The 24,804-nt window shown below is 35.4% G+C and overlaps 1 protein-coding gene across 1 annotated transcript in view; it reads left to right on the top strand.

The window, feature by feature from the left end:
- The window catches only part of ATF6 (activating transcription factor 6), a 229,754-nt gene that overhangs the window by 85,996 nt on the left and 118,954 nt on the right, over nucleotides 1-24,804 (top strand). Inside the window, exons 9-13 of the mRNA XM_017892659.1 lie at nucleotides 847-978; nucleotides 5,982-6,095; nucleotides 7,400-7,499; nucleotides 14,453-14,520; nucleotides 17,414-17,528. Of these exons, the coding sequence (XP_017748148.1) occupies nucleotides 847-978; nucleotides 5,982-6,095; nucleotides 7,400-7,499; nucleotides 14,453-14,520; nucleotides 17,414-17,528 (529 nt within the window). The remainder of the gene's footprint in view (nucleotides 1-846; nucleotides 979-5,981; nucleotides 6,096-7,399; nucleotides 7,500-14,452; nucleotides 14,521-17,413; nucleotides 17,529-24,804) is intronic.

Raw genomic sequence — 24,804 nt, 5'->3', positions numbered from 1 at the left:
AAAATTAAACAACAAAAAAAATTAGCCAGGTGTGGTGCCACATGCCTATAGTCTCAGCTACTCAGAGGGGCTGAGGTGGGAGGATTGCTTGAGTTCGGGAGGTCAAGGCGTCAGTGAGCTGTGATTGCACCACTGCACTCCAGCCTGGGTGACAGAGTGAGACCCTGTGGAAAAGAAAAAAAGTGTTAAGTAGGGAGTATTTGCTTATATGTATATATTTTGTTGTTTTCCCCAAATCCTTATGCCTCTGAAGAGGATATACATTGATGAGTGAAGATATTAGGGAGGGTAGGGAGAAAGAATAGAAGTTTTTACATATAAATACAAATAGAAGTATTTTAAAAATAATTTTTTCTTAGCTTAATTGATACCCTGCCTTCTGGAATTGTGAAAGGCTAATAATGAATTTGACTATTGAGAAAGAGAATAATTCCTACTTCATTTGAAGTATTCCCTCATTGAAAACACCAGTTTGCACCATCCAGAAGGCCTTTTACTTCAGTTATTATCTGATTTAAAATTTGTTTTAGGTGTGTTATATTTATGTCTACTTCATATATACATGTAATTATAGAGTTTTTCAAGCATATAGAATACTATTATTGTTTAAACAGTTTATAAATAAGGTACTTTTATACTTATAAAAATTGTTTTTGACATGTGCAGGTTACCATGCTACAGATTTGAACACATCAGTACACTATTTATACTTGCTTCCATGCCTAGCATTTTTGTTACATGCATGGATCTACAAAGGAATTGTGGTTTGTTTCAGAGCTGCATGTAGCAGGCATATGTGTGATATATTTTTATTTCAGCTATTATTTCCTGTTTTTTAATTTTCAGCATGCTGGAACAGGATTCCAGGAGAATGAACCCTAGTGTGAGCCCTGCAAATCAGAGGAGGCACCTTCTAGGATTTTCTGCTAAAGAGGCACAGGACACATCAGATGGTATCATCCAGAAAAACAGCTACAGGTTAGATGGCATGCATCTATCTTTTGGCCTAAGTGATTTAATGAAGCTGAAACAAGAGAATTATCTGTAGTATAACATTGCATCTAAATTGTTCATGTATCAGTTTGAGTAGTAGAACACATAAATTATTGAAACCATTAATAAATTTTACTTTTAATATTCTAAAACTAAATTTACTTTGAAACCTTTTGTAGTTTTAAAATTCCTATAGAGCTGTAATGTTAAAATCTCAGTTTGTGTGCATTAATATACATATTGAAATATATACATATTATATACAATGTCTTTAATAGTTATTTTATCTATCATGTGTTTATACATATAACACATCTAATATTTGTTATTGTCTCACCTGTGGATGGATATGATATGGTGGAATAATATGATTGAACCTATTTGCAGTCATTAGGTAAAATGATTTATACTCATTTATTGTGATCTTTGTTGAATCCCTCCCTTGTTGCAATTTAATAATGACTTGATAAATTTCCATATTGCTTGTCAATAGCAAAAGGCTTTAATTGTATAAAAATGCAATTTCTATATTAGGTTAACTAGAAGAAGGTATAGTGGACATTTTATAGTTGTATACTTTTGATAAACATTTCCCTGTGTTATTTAGAATTTGTATTAGAGCCAAATGGAGCCAGCTCCTTTACTAACTAACAAGGCAAAGGGAGGTCACAGTATGGTAACCCTTGCAAAATATAATGCTTGAAAATTATTACACATTTGTTTACTTTTATCTCTTTAAGGATTTATAGGGCAATCATTCTTCCTAATTTTTACTGTTACATCCATACTGTTGAAAGATGATCACCACAATCCTGCAGGCTTGTCTCCACTTAGCCTTCCTGACAAAACTGTTATTTTGTGGAATGCAGTATGCTAAGTCAGTGGAGGACCCAAAGGATTTTATGGCAGTAGCTGCCATGCAGCATAGCAGTGGTAGATGTCATAATGTTGGAAAACATAACATTTCGTGTGTTTTTACATGCCAAAATTCATCATACTTATTAAATATTGACCTTGATGATCTCTTAACAGTGCCCCTGAATATTGGTAGAGTTTAATAGTATCTTTAATTTTACTAAATAATTTGTCCGGGTTTGCCCTACATGTTCTATAATTTTGAATTCTGTTAGTGTCCACATAAGATCCATCAAAAATTAAATTTAAAGCTAATAGCCTTTGGATTTACAAGAGTCGAGATGACTTCTTCCTAAAGAATAGAACAAGTTATGGATTGAATTCTTGAAATTACAGTTCAGGTAAGCTTTGCAAGAATATTATTTCTTCTGCACTAACTGCAGCAAATAGAAGCCTTCACTTTTTTGTTCACATTAGCATAAGATAACATGGTGGCTCCCAGAAAGCATGGTAGTCTGATCATACTAGTTCAGCCTAGAAGTCTGAATGACTTTCTGGCTGAAATTTATCAGCTTTCAAAGTAGTACATGGAATGCAAACTATTTTCTCTCTCCCTACTCCAAAGTCACCATTGAGTGAATAATCTGGGTTACTGGTCTTGGGGAAAAAAAAACCACCCAGGAAAGATTATGGATTCTTGATTACATGCAAGTCTCTTGAAATATTATTCAGCAACTTGAGAGATTTAAATAAATGCCAGTACATTAATTTGATGTTCTTGCTTTTATCAGTATAAATACTGAATAAAAGATACCAAAAAAATGTTTGTGAAACATTTGAAAGCACCTAATATTACTTTGTTCTGTGTTCTGAACTGAATTTTAGATGTTTTATCTATTTTCAGCCATGATACCTATACATTTTTTAATGCAGCTTACTTTATGTTTCTTTTTCTAAGGAGAGCTATGAGATATGGTTCAAATAAAAAAGTAGATTCTAATCCCATAGTTTATAATATTGTATTAGCATATCATTTAGTAATTACCTGCGTATATTTTTTCAGTCATAGAAATGTGTGGCATATAAATAGTATGACCATATAATGTTCTATCAAACTGGGACACTTTTAAGAAGGAAAGGTAGTGCTAGTAATAATTATATCAGAACATCAGTACTGCTGTCTTGGATAAATGGGAAAGGATGGTCACCCTATATATATAAGATGTCACCCAGAATTGATCTTTACTCCTCCAAGAGTTCTCATTAGCTCCCTAGCACTGTCCTTTACTTCAGTGATTTATTTGCTGATTTTTTTTCTCTTGGCATAAAATGTTTGCAAGCAGACTCGAACTCTGTTTCTGGGCTCATGTAATGTTGGTCTAATTGTCTCCAGATTGCATGTTGGCTGATTTTCTCTCTTCCTTTAACTCCACCCAATCTTTGTCCTGGTATTTCCCCTATCAGACTTTTTTTTTTTCTTTTCTTTTCTGAAGAATATTTTTGGCTGATAGAACAAAGCCAGTTAGCACAGATGTGCAGAAATTGTTACTAGAGTTCAGATCAGAACTACATTTTCAAAGGCAGTTTTGGACTTTTCTCATGGACTACAGTGTTTGTATTTTTCTAAGTATGCAGGCATGATTTTTAAAATAATGCATATGTCATAGATTTATAAGAAAAGGTGCTAAGCAGCCTCCTCTTACAGGCATTCAGATTTATCAAACACAAGGCAGATTTTTTTTTTCCTTCTCACTCAGTGCTTCATTTTAGGCTGATCCTTTTCTGTTTGCAGTCATTACCTGTGCACCAACATGTCTGTTTTATTCCAACCAACTTAAACCTGCTTAACCCTTACAGCCGCAGGAGAGGACATTGAGAATATTCCTGGTGCAAGTTGCAGGGAAGAATGTTCTATATATCCTCTGCTGTTGTTTCTTTTCTCTCGTATGGGGCATAAATAGATATCTCTGACTTTTAACTTGAAGTTAACCTTCCACTTTGCCAAAATTATTTCTGTTAAGGGGCCAGTGCTTTCTGCCATCTTACTTGCCCTTTCCTCAGCATTTGGCTGTGTGGGTCTTTTGCTCCTTGAAAGACTTTCCTTTTGTATTGCTACGTTTTTTTAGTTTCCTTTTTTTATTGGCTGCATCTTCACAGTAATCTTTGTGGGCTCCTTTTTTACCCAAATCTCAAGGTTTGGAACTATGAACTTTTTATATTTTCTTTCTGTCTAGGTGACTCATCCATAATTTCATGCACACTCCATATCTGTATATCCTGATGTCTCTCAAATTTATGTTTTCAGTCCAAACTTCTTTTCTGAGTCTCCAAACTCACATATCCAATAGTCTCTTTGACATCTCTGTTTTAACATTTCAAACTTAACACGTGCACTGTGGAACTCAGTTCTTCTCCCTCTTTTACTTCCAACCAATTTTCTACAACTATGTTTTTTCCTTTCCATTGCTTAAGCCAGAAATCCTGATTCCTGTCTTTCAACAAGTGTTGTTGATGTTCTTCCCAAAAATTGTCTTGAATTGGTCCACCCCTCTCCGTCTCTGCTGCCACAAACCTAATCCATGCCATTATCAGTTCTTGCCAGGATTGCCATAGCTCTTTCTGAATTGGTGTCTTAGCTTCCCCTTTTGCATCCATTGAGTCCATTTTTGGTACCATGGCAAGGTATAAATGTAAATTGAAATGTATCACTTCTTTATTTGAAACACTTTTGTGACTTCTTAATACATTTAGTAATTCCTTATTATGACCTGGTCTCTGTCTTTCCAACCTCATCCTGTTCCCCCTCTACCTCCCCACTTGCTTGCAACTCTTCAGCCAGTGGTCTTTTTAAAGTTCTTTGAGCCCACCTTTCCCCCATCTGCCTCTTTTACGCCTAGAACGCTCTTACCCCAGTTTCTATAGAGGCGGCTTCTTCTCATCATTTAGGCCTTGATGTAACTACCATCTCCTTCTCGGACCATTTTATCTAAAGTATATACTACCATTGCTTTTCCATTTCAACCATTTGTTTGTTTCTCTCATAGCACTTACTGGGGTTTGGATTTATTTTATCCATTTATTTTCTTCTATTTGGTCCATCTTCCCCATTAAGGTCTTTGGGGACAGAAAGTTTGATTCTCTTATTCCCTACTGGATTCTCAGCACCTAGCACAATACCTGGCACACAGTTGGTATTCAACAATTTTTTGTTGAATGAATAAATGAAAAGTGTGAATCTCACTATGTTCAGTTTTATATGTTTACATGTTTTCTTTTGAGATATTAGCATATCTAGTTTTCTAAATCCAAATCATCCTATATAAAGAAATTCGGGAGAGGTGCAAGTTTTCTTAGTGAGAGAGATTAAGATTACAGGCTGAAGAGCACAAATAGCAGTAAATCTCAAATTCTAACTTTCAACTCCAGTTTTGCTTCCTACATCACACCTTGGATATGAATTCACATGATCTACATCAATGTGATGGCTAGCAAACTATATATTTTTGAAGCAAATAGAGTAACTAGTTAATGTCAGTCACCCTGTTGTTTTACTAGTGATTCAGATTCTTCCATGATCCCATAGTATATATTCGGCTTTTCAACTCTTTCACTTTTCTCCTGCCAAGCATTTTATGTCTTACCCTATCCCTAACATACACACACACACACACACACACACACACACACACACCCCTCTACCTGTTTTATGGGTACTATCCAGTTTTATTATCGTAGAACTGTGAATAACCCCAAAACTTTAGTCTGGTCACATAATACCAGTTGATTTTCGCCTCAATTACCCCATTACTGTGTTACCACCTCTGTACCAGCAGCATTGTACATGTCTTAAGCTTGTTGAAGACATGATGAACCATGTGTTACTGTATCCCATATTCCAAAGTAATTGCTCAATAAATGGTGACTAGACAAATGTGAATTACCATCCTGTCTCTGTAGAAAATCAGAAAACGACATTTCATGTAAAATAAGTTTTTATATTTTATTCTTTATCTTGCAGTATATTCTGTTTACTATATTTCCATGAAAAGTTAACACTAATGATGATTTTCTTATAGCAAACTTCTTAGGAATTTAAGATACAAGGAAACAAATTTTGTGCATCCGTGTTTCAGATATGATCATTCTGTTTCAAATGACAAAGCCCTGATGGTGCTAACTGAAGAACCATTGCTTTATATTCCTCCACCTCCTTGTCAGCCCCTAATTAACACAACAGAGTCTCTCAGGTGAGTGTTGTAGATTATTGCAGAACAACTCAGAACATCTGAGTTGGTTCCCATGTTTAGCTTTGCAACCTAGACAAGTAATTGGTCAGGTTCACTAAGTGACTGAGAGAATCTCTGAATTGTTTGTTGGATAACTGTAGGCATATTAGTTGTCCAGTTTCTCCACCAACCTGATAGATATGGTGATGGGTCTATTTTATGTGATGGTTGCTTACTTAAATATGTCTTCTTTGAAAACTACAGAATTAAATTAATATTAAACTTTCAGGGTGTTAGGCTTATAGTTGGTAACATTCATAGCAGAAAGTACCTTTTTCTTCCAATTAGGAAGATAATAATTTGTGGATATGTGATTCTGGAGATACTTTACCGTTAGTACACAGTTCTTTATCAGCTTTTCCCTTAAATTTTTTTCCTGTGATTTTGGACCTTATCCTTAAAACCTCAAAAGCTACCTCAGGTTTTTTGTGATAGGTAGTAATCAACTACAGTTAAATAAACATAGTTTAACATCTTCACAGCTGCTGTAAAAAGTAAGCAAAATAAAGGAAGTTATATGTGAGCTACACTTTTATTTCCTGTGTTGAAAATTTGCATTTTTTTTTACCCCAGCAATTGAGTTCATTCTTTTTCTTCTCCCAAAAGAGCAGGATTTTCAAGAGGTTTTAATGCATCTATTTGTTGTTAGAGGTCCTATGACTTTTATTTTATTTTTAGACAGGGTCTCGTTCTGTTGCTCAGGCTGGTGTGCAGTGGCTTGATCATAGCTCACTGCTTTCCCAAACTCCCAGGCTCAAGTGATCCTCCTGCCTCTGCCTCCTCAGTCGCTGGGACTACAGGCACATGCCACCACGCCCAGCTAATTTTTTAAAACAATTTTCTGTAGAGACAGGGTCTCACTGTGTTGCCCAGGCTAATCTCAAACTCCTGGACTCAAACAATCTTCCCACCCAGCCTCCCAAAGTGTTAGAATTACAGGTGTGAGCCACCGTGCCCGGCAAGGAAATACTTTTTTTGGTTGAAAAACCTTAACATCCAGTGTTTATATTTGGGAGGTATTTAGCTGTAGTTTTCTTTGAATTTTAAATGCGTGGTTGACAGGTTTACCATGTGAAAATGCATGTCTTATTAAAAACAACATGAAGTGTCAACTTTTCAAATCAAAAGCAATATTGAGTCATCAGGCACTTGGAATGTACTTTAGAACCTACAAATGATTAGATTCATTTCCACCCACAGGGTGAAACATTCATTTCTGTGTTTAGTTAATTTCTATGTTTAATCAATTAAACTATATTTTATAGGTTAAATCATGAACTTCGAGGATGGGTTCATAGACATGAAGTGGAAAGGACCAAGTCAAGAAGAATGACAAATAATCAACAGAAAACCCGTTTTCTTCAGGTTTGTTTCTGCTTGTCTTTGAACAATAGTTGGCATATTTGTTGGAAGGCTTCTCCCAGCTGGGTTGCTCTGTTCCCTAGAAGATTTGGTAAGCTTAAACTTTAGACACTTCCCACTGTCTCCTGCTGCTTCTGATGCAGCTGTCATTGCCACTGAAGTCCTCCTCCCAGGTTTTATAGCACTAGTTTAGGTTTTATAGTATTAGTAGTTCCCTGATCAGGCATCATGCTATTTCTTGCTCTCACCTTCAAATTTGCTTTCAAGCCAGGAGTTCCTATGCATGGATATCTATATCAAATGTCTTTGGCACAATGGTATAATAAATAATACTGCTTATCTCCTCTCTTCTTAGAGCTTTTCAAAAAGAGAATGTTGAGACACGGGGCAGTTTGGAAATGAAGACATATCCATGGAGGGCATTTCTGAACTTAGACATGTACTACTCTGGGTTAATGACAGGTCTTACTTAGAATCTGTTAAGTGTGTGTTCCATCTCAATGCTGTTTGCCACAAAACACCATTAAGTCATTCCATCATTCATCAAATATTTGTTGGTAGAACTCAGACCAGCAACTGGCATCTGCAAGCTCCCAATAATGAACCAAGGACTGTTCTTGATCCTGAAATAAAGTAATGGGTATGATATAGTCCCTACCTTAATGGAGCTTACACTTTGGTGCAGAGCTAAACAATAAGCAAGTAAATAAATATACAAATACACTAAAAATTAGAGCTGAGTTCTCTAAAGAAACACAAAGCAGCATAGGAGGTTAGAATTTGAATCGAGAAATGAGTGACTAGACTTGAGTGGTCAGGGAAGGCTTCTCTGAAGAAGTTCCACTTTAAGACAACATCATCAAGGTAATATAATGCTAGCTGTTATAACAGCCCCCAAATCTCAGTAGCTTAATGGAATAAAATTTTTTCACTTGCACAAAATTTGACTTCACTTTCTAGGATTGCTTTTCTCCAAGTAGGGAGTGAGGGATCCAGGTTCCTTCTATTGTGTAGCCCCAACAACTTGAAATTCTTTGCTTCTTGCTTGGGATGTTAGGGAAGAAAGAGTTTGGTGTATTGTGCAAAATGTTTTAAGAATCAGGCCTGGCTTTTAGCCAATGTTTAGTGGGCTAAAACTCTGTCACTTTGCCCAGCCTACTGTAAGAGAGACTGGGATCATGTATCTTCTGTGTGCTCAAGAAGAAGACAAGGGTTTGGTGAGAACATTGCTTTTGCCATAGGCAGAAAAATCACTGAAATAACAATGTAAAGATTTAGGGGGGTCGGGCGCAGTGGCTCATGCCTGTAATCCCAGCACGTTGGGAGGCTGAGGCGGGTGGATCACGAGGTCAGGAGATCGAGACCATCCTGGTTAACATGGTGAAACCCCATCTCTACTAAAAAGTACAAAAAATTAGCCAGGCATGGTGGCAGGTGCCTGTAGTCCCAGCTACTCAGAAGGCTGAGGCAGGAGAATGGCGTGAACCTGGAAGGCGGAGCTTGCAGTGAGCCAAGATCACACAGTCTAGCCTGGGCGACAGAGTGAGACTCTGCCTAAAAAAGAAAAAAAAAAAAAAAAAAATAGATTTAGGGGAAAATCTGGAGAAAGAGCTTCTAGACAGAGGGAACAGCAAATGTAAAGACCCTCAGGAAGGAACAGTTTGTATATTTAAGGAACATGAAGAAGCTGAGTACAACTGGAATGCAGGGGCTGAGGGGAGAGTGGTAGATGAGATTGGAGAGGCAGCAGATGTAAGCTCAAAGAAAACTTCATGAGCTTTGGTGAGAACTTTGGATTTCATCCTGGGTTTGAGGGGATGCCATTGAAAGGTTTGAGTACGGGAGTGACTTGATATGATTTATATTTTAAAAAATTAGTAGTTACTCCATAAAGTGGACCATGATGGGGAGTATAACTGGAAGTAGGGAGACAAGTTAAGAAGCCATTTTAGTGAGCTAGGTGAGAGAGATTGTTTGTGGTCCATACTAGTGTGGTAGTCATGAAGGTGGCAGAAAGTACTTGGATGCCAAATATATTTTGAAAGTAAAGCTGATAGAAATTGTTGATATAATGATAAATCCTATGCTTAGGTATTGGTTGATTGGTGATACCATTTACTGAGACCAGTCCTGGGGAAGGAGCAGTTAGAGGTGGAAGTCAAGAATTTTAGATGTGTTAAGTTTGATATGGCTATTAGGCATTCAAGTGGAGAAGTCAAGTGGACAATCAAATATCTGGGTCTGGAGTTTAGGAGAGAGGTTGAAACTGGAAGTTTAATTTGTGGTGCTACTACCTAGAGAGAAAGACAGAGAAAAGAAAACAGAGTGAGGTACCAAGTTCTGGGCCATCTCCAACATTACAGGCTGAAAGAGAAAGAGGAACCAGTACTTGAAAAGGAAGAAGAGTAACTGGCCAGTAAAATAGGAGAAAATGTAGAATAGTGGTGTCCCAAAATTCAACAAAGAAAGTTATTAAAGAAGGGGATGTAACAGTTAATTACAGGGGCCAAGAGAGCTAAGAGATGATGATTAAGATAAAGAGTGAGGAATTACCTTGGAATTGACCGTGAGAACTTGTTAGTGATCTTCGTGAAAGTTCTTTCATTGGAGTGGTAATGGCAAAAGCCAACTAAAGTGGATTCAGGGAAGTAATAATAGAGGAAGTGAAGAAAATTATTTCAGGGTGATCCCTATACATGGGAATAGAGAAAAGAAGTAGCCACAGGAGTCAAAGAAGAGTTTTATTTTTGGATGGGAAATACTTCACCAGGTTTACATGTTTACATGCTAATGGAAACATCTTAAACTGATTATTTCATGACTAATTGGAAGCAGTATGCGTTATGTTCTAAAGTACATTAAAAGGATAACAAGAAACGTGGGTTTTTAACCATTATGGAGCTGTTTTCATACATAAAATGAGGGCTAGTCCAGGTGAGCTCAAACGCTGACATTCTGAAATTCTGTAATTATCTACTGTGTGCTTCCCTTGGCCTCTCCAACAACTTTTTTCACCTAATGTAGTAGGCAACTTTATTAGTTGTTAATACTAATAGAGGCTGCAGGTAATCATTCACAATGTCATATATACCCCAAAGTCCCAAAGCTGCTTATTGGCATTGGAATTTGGAGTCTAGTACTTCAAAAATTCATGTCTGCCAAAGCCTACACATCAGCTGCTACCATGGTCAGAGGGAAAATGGACCTTGTCTCTCTTCTGCTTTCCACATCTGAAACAAGTGCATATTATTGGCAGAATCTAAATTATATCCAGAGCTCTGGTGGCAAAATAGTTTGAGTGATATAGGTTTCAAGCATCCGTCCTTTACTATGCAGAGGAAGAGCACAGGAGTCAGGAATAGATCATTGCCAGTAGGTGATCCCACACAGCTAGTATAATGAACTTAATGAAAAATTAGATTAAAATTCTTGCCCTAAATTTTTTTTTTTGGCCTTACCATTAGATGTAATTTGTCGTGTTTTCTTTCCTGTTCATTAGATAAATCAATAGAGCATTTACTGTGGAACGGGTGCTTGGTGTTCTTTAATCTTAAAGGAATTCTAATGCAAGAAAAAGAATTTTGTTTTAATTTTACTGTCTTTGTTCATTTGAAGGAGATGTGTAGTTTAAAGTCTTATTTCATTCTGTGCTATTTTGGGTACATATCTTTCTGTAGGGAGCTTAGATATGCTTGGAAATGTGAGAATCGTAGCTACTATAGAAGGGAATGATGGAGAAGAATCTATTTGTCAATAGTAAAGAAGTTCCTGGTTAGAGGAAGGAGAAGAATTATTCTGCTTTTATGCTGTTGTCAATGCCAAGCATATTAAGATTTTAAAAAAATTATGTTTCTTAGTGTAAAGAGCCTATAACTGCTCTCCTTTTTCTTTTCTCATTTCAACCTTTTTTCTTCCAGTTTACATCTTTCAGTTGCTAAGAGTATCCCAAACTCTTATAAAATATTCTGTAATTTTAGTGAACTGACATTTCTTTGAAATATCTGTTGTATCTGAGCATTATGTCTTATAAAATATTCTGTAATTTTAGTGAACTGACATTAAGTCTTATAAAATATTCTGTAATTTTAGTGAACTGACATTTCTTTGAAATATCCGTTGTATCTAAGCATTATGTCTTTGATTTGATTTGTCCTATTTCATAGTTCGATCCTCTTCCTAGACTTTGAGTTTTTAGAAAAGGTAAAGGGGAAAATTAATGAAATATCTTTCAAAATGAAGGCAAAATAAGGACATTTTCACATAGAGAAAACCAAGGGAATTTGTCTCCAGAAGACCTGTGCTATAAGAAATGCTAAAGATGTTTTTTTAAAAGACTTGGGTAAATGATACCAGATAGACCCCCAGATTAGCAGGAAGGAAGAGCATCAGAATGGGCAAATATTTGGGTAAAAGACCAGACCTTTTTTTTTTTTTTTTTTTAACTATCTTTATCTTGTGTGTGTGTACTTAAATGTCTTTAGAAGACTTGTGTTTTTAAAGCAATAATAATAGCAATTTATTGTGGGGTTTATAGCTTATATAGAAGTAAAATATAAGACAATAAGAACACAAAGGGAGGGAGGGATAAATGGAATTATACTATTAATAAAGTTTTTATGTTGCTCAAATAATATTTCAAGATCGACTGTGGTAACTTAGATCAAAGTATAATCTCTAGAGCAACTACTAAAAGCTAACATAAAGAAGTACAGCTAGAGCCAGGCATGGTGGTTTGTGCCTGTAATCTCAGCTACTAGGGAGAAGATTGCTTGAGTCCAGGAGTTTGAGAAGCTGCGGTGAGCTATAATTACATCATTGGTCTCCTGCCTGGGCAACAGAGCAAGATCCCGTGTCTTAAAAAGAAGAGAAAAAGTGTAGCTAAAAGACAATGTAAGAAATAAAAATGGAATACTAAAAAATATACAGTTCAATGAAAAGAAGACAGGAAAAGAGAAACACATAAAGAACAAATAGAATAAATTAAAAATGATACCAAGGTGGTAGACTTAAATCCAACCAGTTAAATTCAGTGGGCTAAACACATCAATTAAAAGGAAGAAATTTTCAAACTAGATTTTTTTTTTAAAAGGAAAGATCCAACTATATGTTGTTTATAAGAAACAGCATTTTAAATGTGAAGACACTGACAGATGGAAAATAAAGGTGAAAAAGTATGTATGCCATGCAAACGTGAAGCATTAAAAGCTGGCATCGCTATATTAATCAGAAAAGTAGACTTCCAAACAAAGGTCATTCTAAGAGACAACAAAAGAAATTTTTTATTGATAAAAGGAGCATACGAATAAGGTAAAACAATTCTAAATGTATAGACCCCTAATAACAAAGCTTCAACCTACGCAAAGCAAAAAGTGACAAATTGAGAAAAAGATCTACAGCACAATTGGAGATTTTAACATCCTCTCATTTCTTTGTAAATGCCTCTCACATTTTTGCCAATTATGATCTTTTGCTAAACCCACACAGCTGAAAATGCAAAAGCTCTGACCAGTTTTTCAGAGGTTCCTTAGTTAATTGATATAAATCTTGGATAGGTAAACGGAATATCTGTTTTCTGTTTGCCTGATATCTCTGTAACTTGGCTTTCCCTAAGGCTACCCATTCCTTTCTGAGACTAGGGAAAGAAGTCTGGCTTCTTTCAGACTTCTTTGCTCATTTCATATGGGCCAAAGTAGCACAAATCATTTAAAATTCACCAGCTATTTAATCTGTTCATTTTAAACCTTATTTTTATCAACTAGCTATAATTTAATTTTGGTTTTATTTACTACTTACTGGATAACTATGCCAGTAAGCATAGTATTTTTTTTTTAAGTACAGTATTTTATTATTTAACTGTGTTCTTCTTTTCATTTCATTGGTGATTTTTTTCATTTGTTGTTAAACAAGACATTTATCGAACAGCTACAATATACAAGACCCATATTAGATTTTTATAAAATAAGATCCTTGACTTATTACAGAGCCAGAAGTGGGGACCCCTATATTCATCCCTGCATATTGGTTCCATCCACCGAACAAAATTGTTTCCTCTTCTTTTCTCCCTTAAACTTCTGTACTTGCTTCTGGTTTAGCACTTATCACATCGTATTGTTTTCCTATATCTGTCTTCCCAGTTAAACTGCGAGCTTTTTAAAGGCAGAAGTTAAATACTTAATTTTGTAGCTTGGGCGCATGTAGGTGCTTTGATTACTGAAAGACGGGTATATGGACACAGTAATGAACAAATGATTAAAAAATTATTTAAACCGTTGTTTGACAGGGTAAGATTACTTTCTAATGTAATAGAACTTGGTAATATGCCCTTGAATTCTGATACCCTGACAAACCTCTTCTGAAAATCAGCTTACAAAACTACCAGGGAGAATAAAAAGGCATAGTGCAAAGCAAATGCTATGTGAAAGACAGGTGTCCAGTGTAGTATATGTGGGTCACTAATGGGTGTAGATAGAACTGTTCTCTTGACAAGAGTCATCAGTGAGAACTCTTTAATGATGGCTTAGTTCATATATGTATTTTGGCATGAAGATCTCTGTTTAACTCAGTGAACAATAGGATCTAGTTTCATAATGGACTTTTCATACTTCTTAGGAACTTGTCATTGGGAAGATAATTATTTTAGATAAGGATACATTGTTATATGTTCGGTAACACTTATATGGCTTGGTCATAAAAGTGGTGCTTGTACTAAGCTTTTGGGCTCTTTCTTTAAACTTAATGGGAAGTGCCTTAAATGCCTTAATCTCCTTAAGACACTTCTCCCAGACGAGAATGGACCTAAAGAGTTCTAATATCTGTTAGTGTTTAATTATTTGAACTGAATATGTCAGAAATCTTAGCAATGGAAGTTTAACAATTTAAGTATAGAATGAGCCAGTATAGGAAGATTTCATATAATTTCATGATACAGTATTAAACTTTTTTTTTTAATATTCCAGGGTGCTCTGGAACAGGGCTCAAATTCTCAGCTGATGGCTGTTCAATACACAGAAACCACTAGTATCAGGTAAGACAGTGCAGAAGCTCTTGGCCAGGGAATTTAAAATAGCTGGTATTTTAAGAAAGTTGAAATTCACGCTTCCCTTTCACCTTAAATTTGTTCTCATCTATGAGTTTTAGTCATATACTCAGAGAGAGAGGTATATATATATAACATATACTACTGAGCAGTTGGAATAAAGCCAGATAATTTCAAAAGTTCAACTCTCCCAAATCCCTTACATACAAATTTAGTCGGAGTGCTGTTCCATCGTAATTTTGGTGAAAATCTTGAATACCCATAGCTCTCTTGCCCTTGATTTACATCTGTTTCATGAACTTAGGGGAAGGGAATATTATTTTTTGAGTGCTCCGTGCCAGGTGTCCTCCTGAGTGCTTTACATGCATTTTATCTTTAAATCTATATAAAAACTAAAAGTATATTTTATATATAGAAAAACTGGTCAAATCTTTTTTTTTTTTTTTTTGTAATTTTCAGAGTCATAAGATCTAGTGGCAGACTCAGCATTCAGATCCTAGCTGTTTTACTGACAATGCATTTTTCACTACATAATACTACTTAAGATTTTGAAAGGTTTCGAAGAGAATGTTGTATCTAGAGGTTTAAATGTCTTCAAAGGGAAAGATAATATGGGAAGCAATATGGTGTCATGGTTAAGATGCTAGCTTTATTTGCCCTGTTGGGCAGAGTTCAAATTGTAACTCTGCCTCTTACTTTGTGGGCTCAAACAGATTACATGCAATTGAAGTTTCCTCATCTACAAAATGCTGGCTGCACAGAGATGATATAATGGTTAAATTAGATAATATATTTAGAGCACTTAGCATGGTACGTAAATGACAATGGTGGATGATAATGATGTGATGTTATTGACAACAGTATCACTGAAGTGAAAGTTGAGAATCTCAGCTTCCATCTGTAGCTTTACCACACACTTGTAGTTCACTTATACGAATTTAACATTTATTTAGAATATACTGTGTGCCAGTGTTGCAGGCACTGAGAAAAAAATACATATAGATAGTAAAAATGTAAGTCGAAAGCTATTTTATTCATTGTATTAATAACTGAGAATTCCTATTAAATGGCAGTGAGCAGCATATCAGCAATCATGAATGTTTAAAATGCTGAGATTGTATTATCCTGCTGAAATTGATAATTCAAATACATTTAAATAGTAACGAATAATTCTCTGCTAAGCAGAATATATCCTTCAATTGCAATACATTTATTTTAAAAAATATCAATTTTTAGATGCATGGTTATGATGGCGTGGTATTTCTTCATTAGTTAAAATGTTTTAGTGAATTACAGCCAATTTTCATTTTTTGTGGATTCCATATTTGCTAATTCACCTACTAAAATCTGCTAAAAGGTATTTGTAACCCCTAATATTAGCAGTGCTTTTGTCATCATTCGCAAACATGCGTAGATGCTCCCTGGTGAGGTTGAACAAGGCAGTGTTCTGCCTTCTGGTTTCAGCTATATAAACAAGGTCCTTTTCACAGTCCACATTTTTCATAAATTTGTGCTTTTTGTTGGTAATTTTGTTGTTTGAAATGGCCCGAGGCATATTGCTGAATTGCTGTCTAGTGTTGCTAAGCCCAAATGGGCTGTGGTGTGCTGTGTGGAGAAACTGTGTGTGTTAGATACGTTTCATTCAGGCATGATTTATAGTGCTGTTGGCTGTGAGTTCAAGTTAGTGAATGAATATGTTAAAGAAGGTGTCTTTAAACAGAAACACATAAATAAGGTTATATATTGATCACTTGACAGAAATATTGTAACCAGAGGCTTGCCGGAACCGAACCCTGTATTTCCCCTAGGAGAATGGTTTAGGATTCACTAATTCATTGATGGCAGTGACTTTTTAGAACATAACTATCACAAAATGCAAGAAGCGACTATATATTCAAAATATTGTAATCAGAAATGGCCTAGTGAACAAATGGAGTTATTTCAAAGGAAGTTCTTGTAACTCATTTATTACTTCCATTTAGGTCAGTCTTTTTCTCTTCTTAAGTTAATAATATATGATTGATACATACAAGTTTTCTCTTTGAGGAAAAACGAAGCATTACAGGATCCCTTTAACTCTTCCAGATATTGGTCCTAAACACTAGAAGATCCTGAGCACATTAAGAACTCTATTAGAATCATTTGACTGTATCTTTTGGGACATGATGTGATTTGAGGTATTATCATTTTAGTTTTTAATTTTAGTAAGGCACACACATGGTACTTTTAATATCAGTGACTAGCAATTGTTGAATAAATCCTATGGGACAGGATCCATGCTTGGCACTTTACATATATAATATCTCCAATAACAGTCCTGCAAGGTTTGTGTGGTTATCCTCTTTTTATTGATGAGGAAACAGTTTGCTCATGGGGGGTGATTTCCCCAAGAGTGCCCACTTGAGAAGTGAAGCAGGAATTCTAAACCAAGTCTGTTTTCAAATCCTCAGCTTTTTCCACCTTTCACACAACCTCGTAGGCAAGCACACCTTCATATATTTCACAAAGTGATGAAAAATGACTTTTCCTCAGATATAATTTGTATTACTAAAAAAGTTAAAAATCCTTCAAACCTATGCAGAAATCTCTCTGTTTTCTGATACTTTCATTATTTTTACGTGCTTTGCAATGTGTTTGACCATCTAGTACATTTTAGAGCCTTGATTCAGAAATCAGAATTTTAGCATTAGTGAATGGGTTCTTATAAAATATCCTGATCCTTGGGCTTTACAAAATGTTGTTATAAAAATTACTGCCAAAGTGCAACTAATATTTTGGTTGAGAGAGATTTTTAGAATTCAGACACAGCCTTAGAATGGGAAGTATTTTGGGAAAACATGAAACTTTTATTTTAGTAATACCTTTTATTTTCTTACTTTAGCAGGAACTCAGGGAGTGAGCTACAAGTGTATTATGCTTCACCCAGAAGTTATCAAGACTTTTTTGAAGCCATCCGCAGAAGGGGAGATACATTTTATGTTGTGTCATTTCGAAGGGTAAGTTCATCTTGAAAGAATTGAGTGCTTGCCGTACATAAGACATTGGGCTGAATATTGTGGAAAATACAAAGATGTGAGAAATAGGAAGCAATATAAAATAAATTATGTGAGTGGAACAGTCTAGGTATTGTAATACATGCTTTACTTTGAGCTGTTGAGTATTATAAAGATGAACATGGAATTGGTGTCAGACTATGAGTTTATATTTAGGAAATATAAACTACTTGTTGATTTTATTGTTTGTAATCCTGATAGCCATACTGTTTTAACGAAAGGAAAAGTAAAACATAAAATATTCTATTTAGGCTTTTCCTATTTAGGCTTTTAAACCAATTCCCATTTGGTTATTAAGAAATAGACTTCTGAAATGTAGGTTTGAGATGGATTATAGGCTGATTATTAATCATGGAATGTTTGGATCTGTGTTCCTAAGACTCTCTATTCCTCTTTTATCTCTTCTTAATTAAACATTTGGTTGATGAAGAGTGCATTAGATAATCAGTTAGCTTATATAAAAGTAAATGTTTATACTAGCACTTTTGAATGTTATGAATATTAGGCTAAATGGAAAAAATGCATAGCTATTTATATTTCATCTACTTTTTCTATAAAATGAAAATAGTTTCTTCATAGAGTTGCCATGTGAATATCTCTGTTAGAGTGCTCTATGTTAACCCAGGAGCACATGAATGAATTAGAATTCCTCAGTGGTGGTTTCTATCCCAAGATGTTTTTTCTTTCTCTCTTTTTTTAAACAAAAGAAGGGATCTCACTATGTTGCTCAGACTGGACTCAAACCCCTGGGCTCAAGTGATACTGAGTAACTGACCTTTTTTTTTTTTTTAAAGAATACACTGGGTGTGGTTAGAAGTAAGTACAGTTGACCCTTGAACGACAGAAGTTTGAATGAAGCAGGTCTATTTATATGTGTATTTTTCTCAACCTTAGCAGGATGCCAAACTCACTTATATGCAGGGCCAACTTTTCACACATGTAGATTCCACAGGGCTAACGGTGGGACTTGAGTGTGTGCAGCTTTGGGGATACACAGGCGGCTCTGTAACCAGTCCTACATAAACAGAGGGACGAGTGTCTATACTAACAGTAGAATGAGCAAATTTATTCTCTGATTATTACCGCTCACTATCACTGAAATTCTCAGTTAACTAGTTAATTCTTTTCCTAAGGTATAAATATCTAGCAGCTCAGGTTTTTAGGACCAGAGAACTTTGATACTTGAAAACTAGGGAGATCAAAAATCTTATATATTTTCAGTTATTAATCAAAAATGCTAAGAGATTTGGAACCCTTTAGCCATAGCGTCTCATGATCACTGCGTTTTCACAAAATTCCCTGTGTTCACCTTACTCTCTCAGACATAACTGGTATATTTCTATACAGCACAAACCTCAAAGTTTCTTTTCAGCAGCAAGGGGGCAGCTGAGAACAGTGTTTCCCACAAGGTTCCAACTATACTGGTCTATGAAAACAAAGTATTTCCTTTACTGTTGACATAATTATGTTCAAAGTAGGAGAAAAAAAGTAAACTTTTAAGAATAAGATTCAGCACTGTGAAGAAGAAACCTGTTGGGTGCTAAAATGATTGTGTTGAAGTGTATTTTATGGAAGTTACTGTAGAAGAATGTTTTTCATACTCAATAGACAGTTTTTCTGAGGTTCAGGATAACTACTGTATTATTTGATGAAAACAGTATAACAGATATTAGAAGTAACACTTGTCAAGCCATGGATTGAAATCATGGTTAGTGCAGTTTTTCTAAGGGAAGAAAACAAGTATTTTTTTAATAGAGAAAACAATCCTAGCTTTTTTTTTTCTTTTGAAATGGAGTCTCTCTCTGTTGCCCAGGCTGGAGTGCAGTGGCGCCATCTTGGCTCACTACAACCTCCACCTCCCAGGTTCAAGCAATTCTCTTGCCTCAGCCTCCTGAGTAGCTGAGACTGTAGCCGCATGCCACCACACCTGGCTAATTTTTGTATTTTTAGTAGAGACGGGATTTCACCATGTTGGCCAGGGTGGTCTTGATCTCCTGACCTCATGATCCACCTGCCTTGGCCTCCCAGAGTGTTGGGATTACAGGTGTGAGCCACCGCGCCCAACCAATCCTAGCTTTAAAGGGACTGTATTTTTATAAAAGACAATGAATGGTGGTTTAAAATATATATATGCATTGCGTTTTTTTGCATTTGTAAAAAGTGATTTCTCATTAGTTTGCTATAAAAGTGCTGTTAGAAAATTATTGATTTCCACTCCCCCCACAGCCCCTTGATGTTCAGGAAGACTGTTAGGACTGTTTCTCACACAAATACTATTAGGAGTATGTCTAACATTCTGTTTGGATTTTTCATTTTCAAATTACTGATTTATCACATTTTGGTGTTTTCTATCAAGGGAGAGTAAAGATAAACCTGAACTGAATTAGATAATGGTAGTTAGACAACATCCTTTTCTATTTTTTTCTTGTTTTGGTTCAGTAGTAGGGAAAAGGAAGTTAAGTTTATCTTGATGTATGTAAACTATGTTATGGGACAAGAATTTAGTTCTTAAATGCCTGGATTGTTCTTTTTGCTCTTGCTGAAATGAAAATGAAATAATAAATTACCTCATGCTTGGTCTTCTCTTTCATCTTTCAATATAAAATATTCTAACAGTTTCATTAAAAAGGTGAGTGGCATCATTTCTTGTGTAGAAGGATGTAGACTTTTTCTCCCACTTAGGTTCTTAATTTTATTGGCAGAAATTATTGTAATTGATACTACATTGGAAATTCAGAAGAAGATTCCAGAGTCCCAGGTTTCGGCTTAGCATGAACCACACATTTATAATGAAGCCAATAAGCAAGCCATGTTATTTTATTTTATGAATGGACATGTATTTAACAAAATATTTTAATACCTATAAATGTAGAAGTAGCCATTGACTGTTTAGTACTGTTATTTAAGCCACTCTCTCCCAAACTGACACTCCCTCACAGCCTGCATTCCTGTACCTTTTAATCTCTTTACAGTTGAGCTGTTGAAATTATTTTCTCTAAAGCAGACACACTCTTGGGTAACTACTGAGTTCCTGTTATAGCTCAGCAAGAGAAAATGCTTATGATCCCAGTAGTCCAGACAAAGGTCCAAACTGCTTCTGTTCTTTTGACTTTCCTTAAAGAATTTTTTACCACCAACATAGTAACCTATTCTGCTTTCTTTGCTTAGTTCTGGTTATTTGTAGCTTATTTTCCTGTAAATACTTTGCCTTTTCTTCCTCTCTGATTTGTTTGTTTTAGTGTGATTTGGAGAGGGAGGTTGAGGAATAACTTTTTCTCAAACTTCCAAGTCACTTTGAGTGTAGAATAACTGATACATTAATAAGAAAAAATCCAATTAAGTTTAATGCTCTTTTTGTTTGTTTTTTTTGTTTTGGTTTTTTTTTTTTTTTTTTTTTTAAAGAGACAAGGTCTCTATTGCCCAGGATGGAGTACAGTGGTACAATCATAGTTCACTTCAGTCTCCAATTCCTGAGCTCAAACAGTTCTCCTGCGTCAGCCTCCAGAGTATCTGGGACTATAGGAGAGTGCCACCACACCCAGCTAATTTTCATTTATTTTTTGTAGAGATGGGGTCTCACTTTGTTGCCCAGGCTGGTCTTGAACTCCTGGGCTCAATAATGCTTATTTTAAAAATGCTTTTGTATGATAGACTATTTAGGGAGGGAGGGAGGAGGTTGATTAAATAATATAACAAAATGAATTCAAGAGCTAAGACAGAAACAAATACTCAGGAAAGCTCAAATAAAGTTAATAAGAAGATGATTTTAAAAGGGCAGAAAAGAAACATTGAGAAGAAAGGTAGGGAAATGATATTAATTTATTATTTCAATACACATTTAAATACCATCCTTACATGTTGCTGTCTCATCCACTAATATATAGGGAAAGCATTTCTTCCTGGGGCAGTTTTTCGTTAAAAACAGGTTCTCTTTGAATCAGATGGCTATGAATGTCAGTTTGCCATATTATCTCTACTTGTTTAATATTTTTTCTTTTGCAAATGAGATGGATGCCTACTTTGGGAACATTTTTTATTTCTATTACATTTTCTGTTTTCGGTACCTGTCTCAAATTGTAAGTAAACACGTAAAGTGTCTTTTCATCAGTTTCAAATACATACATAATATTACAGAAGAACCTGAGCTATAGCCATATGACTGCCTGAGAGGTGTCTCTTTCTCTTCTCTTTCCAAGTATTTTAAATATTCTAGCAATAGTAACACTATCATATCCATATTTAAAATACTTAGAAAGAAGAGAAAGAGACACCTCTCAGGCAGTCATATGGCTGTAGCTCAGGTTCTTCTGAAATCCATGCATGGATTATAAAGGTAACCTTAAGTAATAGGGACTTGTTGTAAGATATGTGAGATTAAAGAAGCACAAGAAACTGGCTCAGAATCCAAATAATCCCTCTGTGCTTATGCTTCATAGGGTGGAATATATACTAGTCTTCATGGAGAATTGGAATAGGTTTATTGTCATTTCTGATTTGACAGCAGCTCCAGTGATTCCACTTTAATCTTTTTTACACATTACTGATTCATACTCCTCAAACACAAAGATCTGATTGGGTAGTTCTGTTCTCTTATGCAGAGAATTACTATGGCAGCTTTGGCTTATGATCCATAGTTATTCATTTGTGACAAGAGAAATAGGGTTGGCTTCATTAAATGTATTCTCTTGCTTTGTAAGCCAACAGCTTTATGCAGAAGGAAGAACATGGGGCTGCTCTTCTGAGGAAATGATTGTGGCAGGTGCTGGGAGCTTCATACACTATTATATCACACCACCTTTTATTATTATTATTATTTTCCGCCCATTCTTAGTAAGTGTGCATTAAATTCTTTCTTGTATTGGTGTCTAATTGTTTGATCTAAAAGACCCATCTTCTCATCTATATGATAAGCCTTTTGAAGGCAGGAAATATCATATGCTTTTGTGACCACCCCGACACTCAGCGATGCCTACCACTGAGGGCTTACTGAGCAGAATGCTTTTAGACGTGATCCATTGAGAGAAGTCACAGTGATGGAAGTTTGTTGTTTTTCTTAATAATTTAAAAGGTATTTTTTATGTTGTTTTGCCTAAAGAAATTGGAATCTATTTTACTGATCTGAGAAGTAATATAAGCTGTGCTTATATCTACTGTGCTGAACTCCAGTAGAAAGTTTAGTTAGAGATGATCTCTGTTTTGTCCATTTATAGTTTGCACTAGCCAGATATGATCAGCTTATTATTGTCTCTGAATCTAAGCTGTAAAGCTAAATAACTCACCTGGGTGTAGCTTTCTATGTCAGTAAGTAGAACTTTGAGGTACTTGCATCTTTATTTAAAATTATTTGTTGGGAGCAATTTGGAGTAGATTTTTGTTAGACCTAACTGATTTCTTTTTTTGGAGAAGGAATGGATTCTACTATTTGTACAGATTCAAGCAGTAGGAGCCAGAAACTTGAAACTTTGGAAACATTGTAGGAAATACTGTAATTATTGCAAAAAAAAGGTTGACTGGTGATGTTATTTGTTCAAAATGTTTGCCAGAGGTTTAGTCCCACGGATGGGCATAAAAACGGATTTCAAAAATAGCAATGATATTTTATAACTTTGTACCTAGATTAATACCTAAAACATGAAGAATGGCATATTTTCTTAATGCCTGTTATTTATTTCTTAGAAATTTATGTTTAGTTTATATGCATATATAAAAATTCTATATACAATTATATGTATATATATAAAATCTTCAGAAGCAGGAGGAATTTCTTTAGTATCAAAGGAAATTAGTTTATAAAGTCTACTTCAAAAGAGTACAGCTCCTTCTTTTGTTCCTAAGACCTCAAAACTTGAGTGTACACATGGATCTTGGAGTTTGGCCATTTTCTTATCTCCACTTTCATGGCCTTTCAGCCAAATTCTAGCTGGAAAACAATGTGAATAGATGAATTTGGAAAGATACTTGCATTTTAGAAAAGGGTCTTATCTCAGAAGAGAGATGTTTTAAGAAACCTTCTTTTAGAAGCCTTTTAAAATTAATTTTAACTTTAAAATATATTCTCATTCAGGTCTAAAACACATTATACAAAAATAGAGCAGAGTTGACTGAGTACCCTAGGTTAATAAACTTAACCTAGATTTATTTAATCATTATACCAATAATGTTCTTTTTATATGTCCATATTCTGTTTCACTTTATTATATACAAATATTAACACTTTAATGTAAACTACCTTTGTAGTTTACAAACCTCTTTCACATGCATAATCTTAGAAATTCCTTACATATAATCACATAAGTATTCTTAGTCCAATTTTATGGCTGAAAAAGCAGAAGCAAAGAGAGGTTAAGTAGCTTATCTAAGGATACAAAAATGGTAAGCATTAGAACTAGGGCAATAATTAATGGATTCTAATTTAGTACAGTGATTTTTTTTTCTTTACATTGTAGTGCTTTTTTCTTTATATCTGGTACTTCTAGATATATTACAGCGTATGTAAATAACAAATTATTCTAACTCTCTAAAATCAAGATATTTCGTTGACAAATCTGCTGGACAGTTTTGGCAGATTCATTACAGAACTTCAAAAATTTTTTGTTTGTTAATTACCCGATTGTAGGCTAAGTACTTTATTAGATTATGCTTTCATAATGCTGGAGAATAATATAATAGTTTGAAATATTATAATATAGCTTCATATTTCAAGTCAGGAAATAGAATAAATAGGCCTTGAAAGTTTCTGGTTTCTTTTTAAAGCAGTATCTGAAATTTCCAACATGGTGGAAAAGAAATGTCTTTGCTTTGTCTTAAAAAGGAAGTAGTTCAGGGGGGCGGAGCAAGATGGCCGAATAGGAACAGCTCCAGTCTCCAACTCCCGGCGGGAGCGACACAGAAGATGGATGATTTCTGCGTTTTCAACTGAGATACTGGGGTCATCGCACTGGGGAGTGCTGGACAATCAGTGCTGGTCAGCTGCTGCAGCCCAACCAGCGAGAGCTGAAGCAGGGCGAGGCATTGCCTCACCTGGGAAGCGCAAGGGGGAAGGGAATCCCTTTTCCTAGCCAGGCGAACTGAGACACACAACACCTGGAAAATCGGGTAATTCCCACCCCAATACCGCACTTTACGCAAACGGGCACACCAGGAGATTATACCCACACCAGGCCGGGAGGGTCCCATGGCCATGGAGCCTCCCTCATTGCTAGCACAGCAGTCTGTGATC

The sequence above is a fragment of the Rhinopithecus bieti genome, unplaced genomic scaffold (assembly GCF_001698545.2).
Source record: "Rhinopithecus bieti isolate Rb0 unplaced genomic scaffold, ASM169854v2 scaffold_22442, whole genome shotgun sequence".
Taxonomy (NCBI): domain Eukaryota; kingdom Metazoa; phylum Chordata; class Mammalia; order Primates; family Cercopithecidae; genus Rhinopithecus; species Rhinopithecus bieti.
The sequence above is the reverse complement of the archived record's forward strand: the minus strand, read 5'-3'. Positions and strand labels throughout refer to the sequence as shown.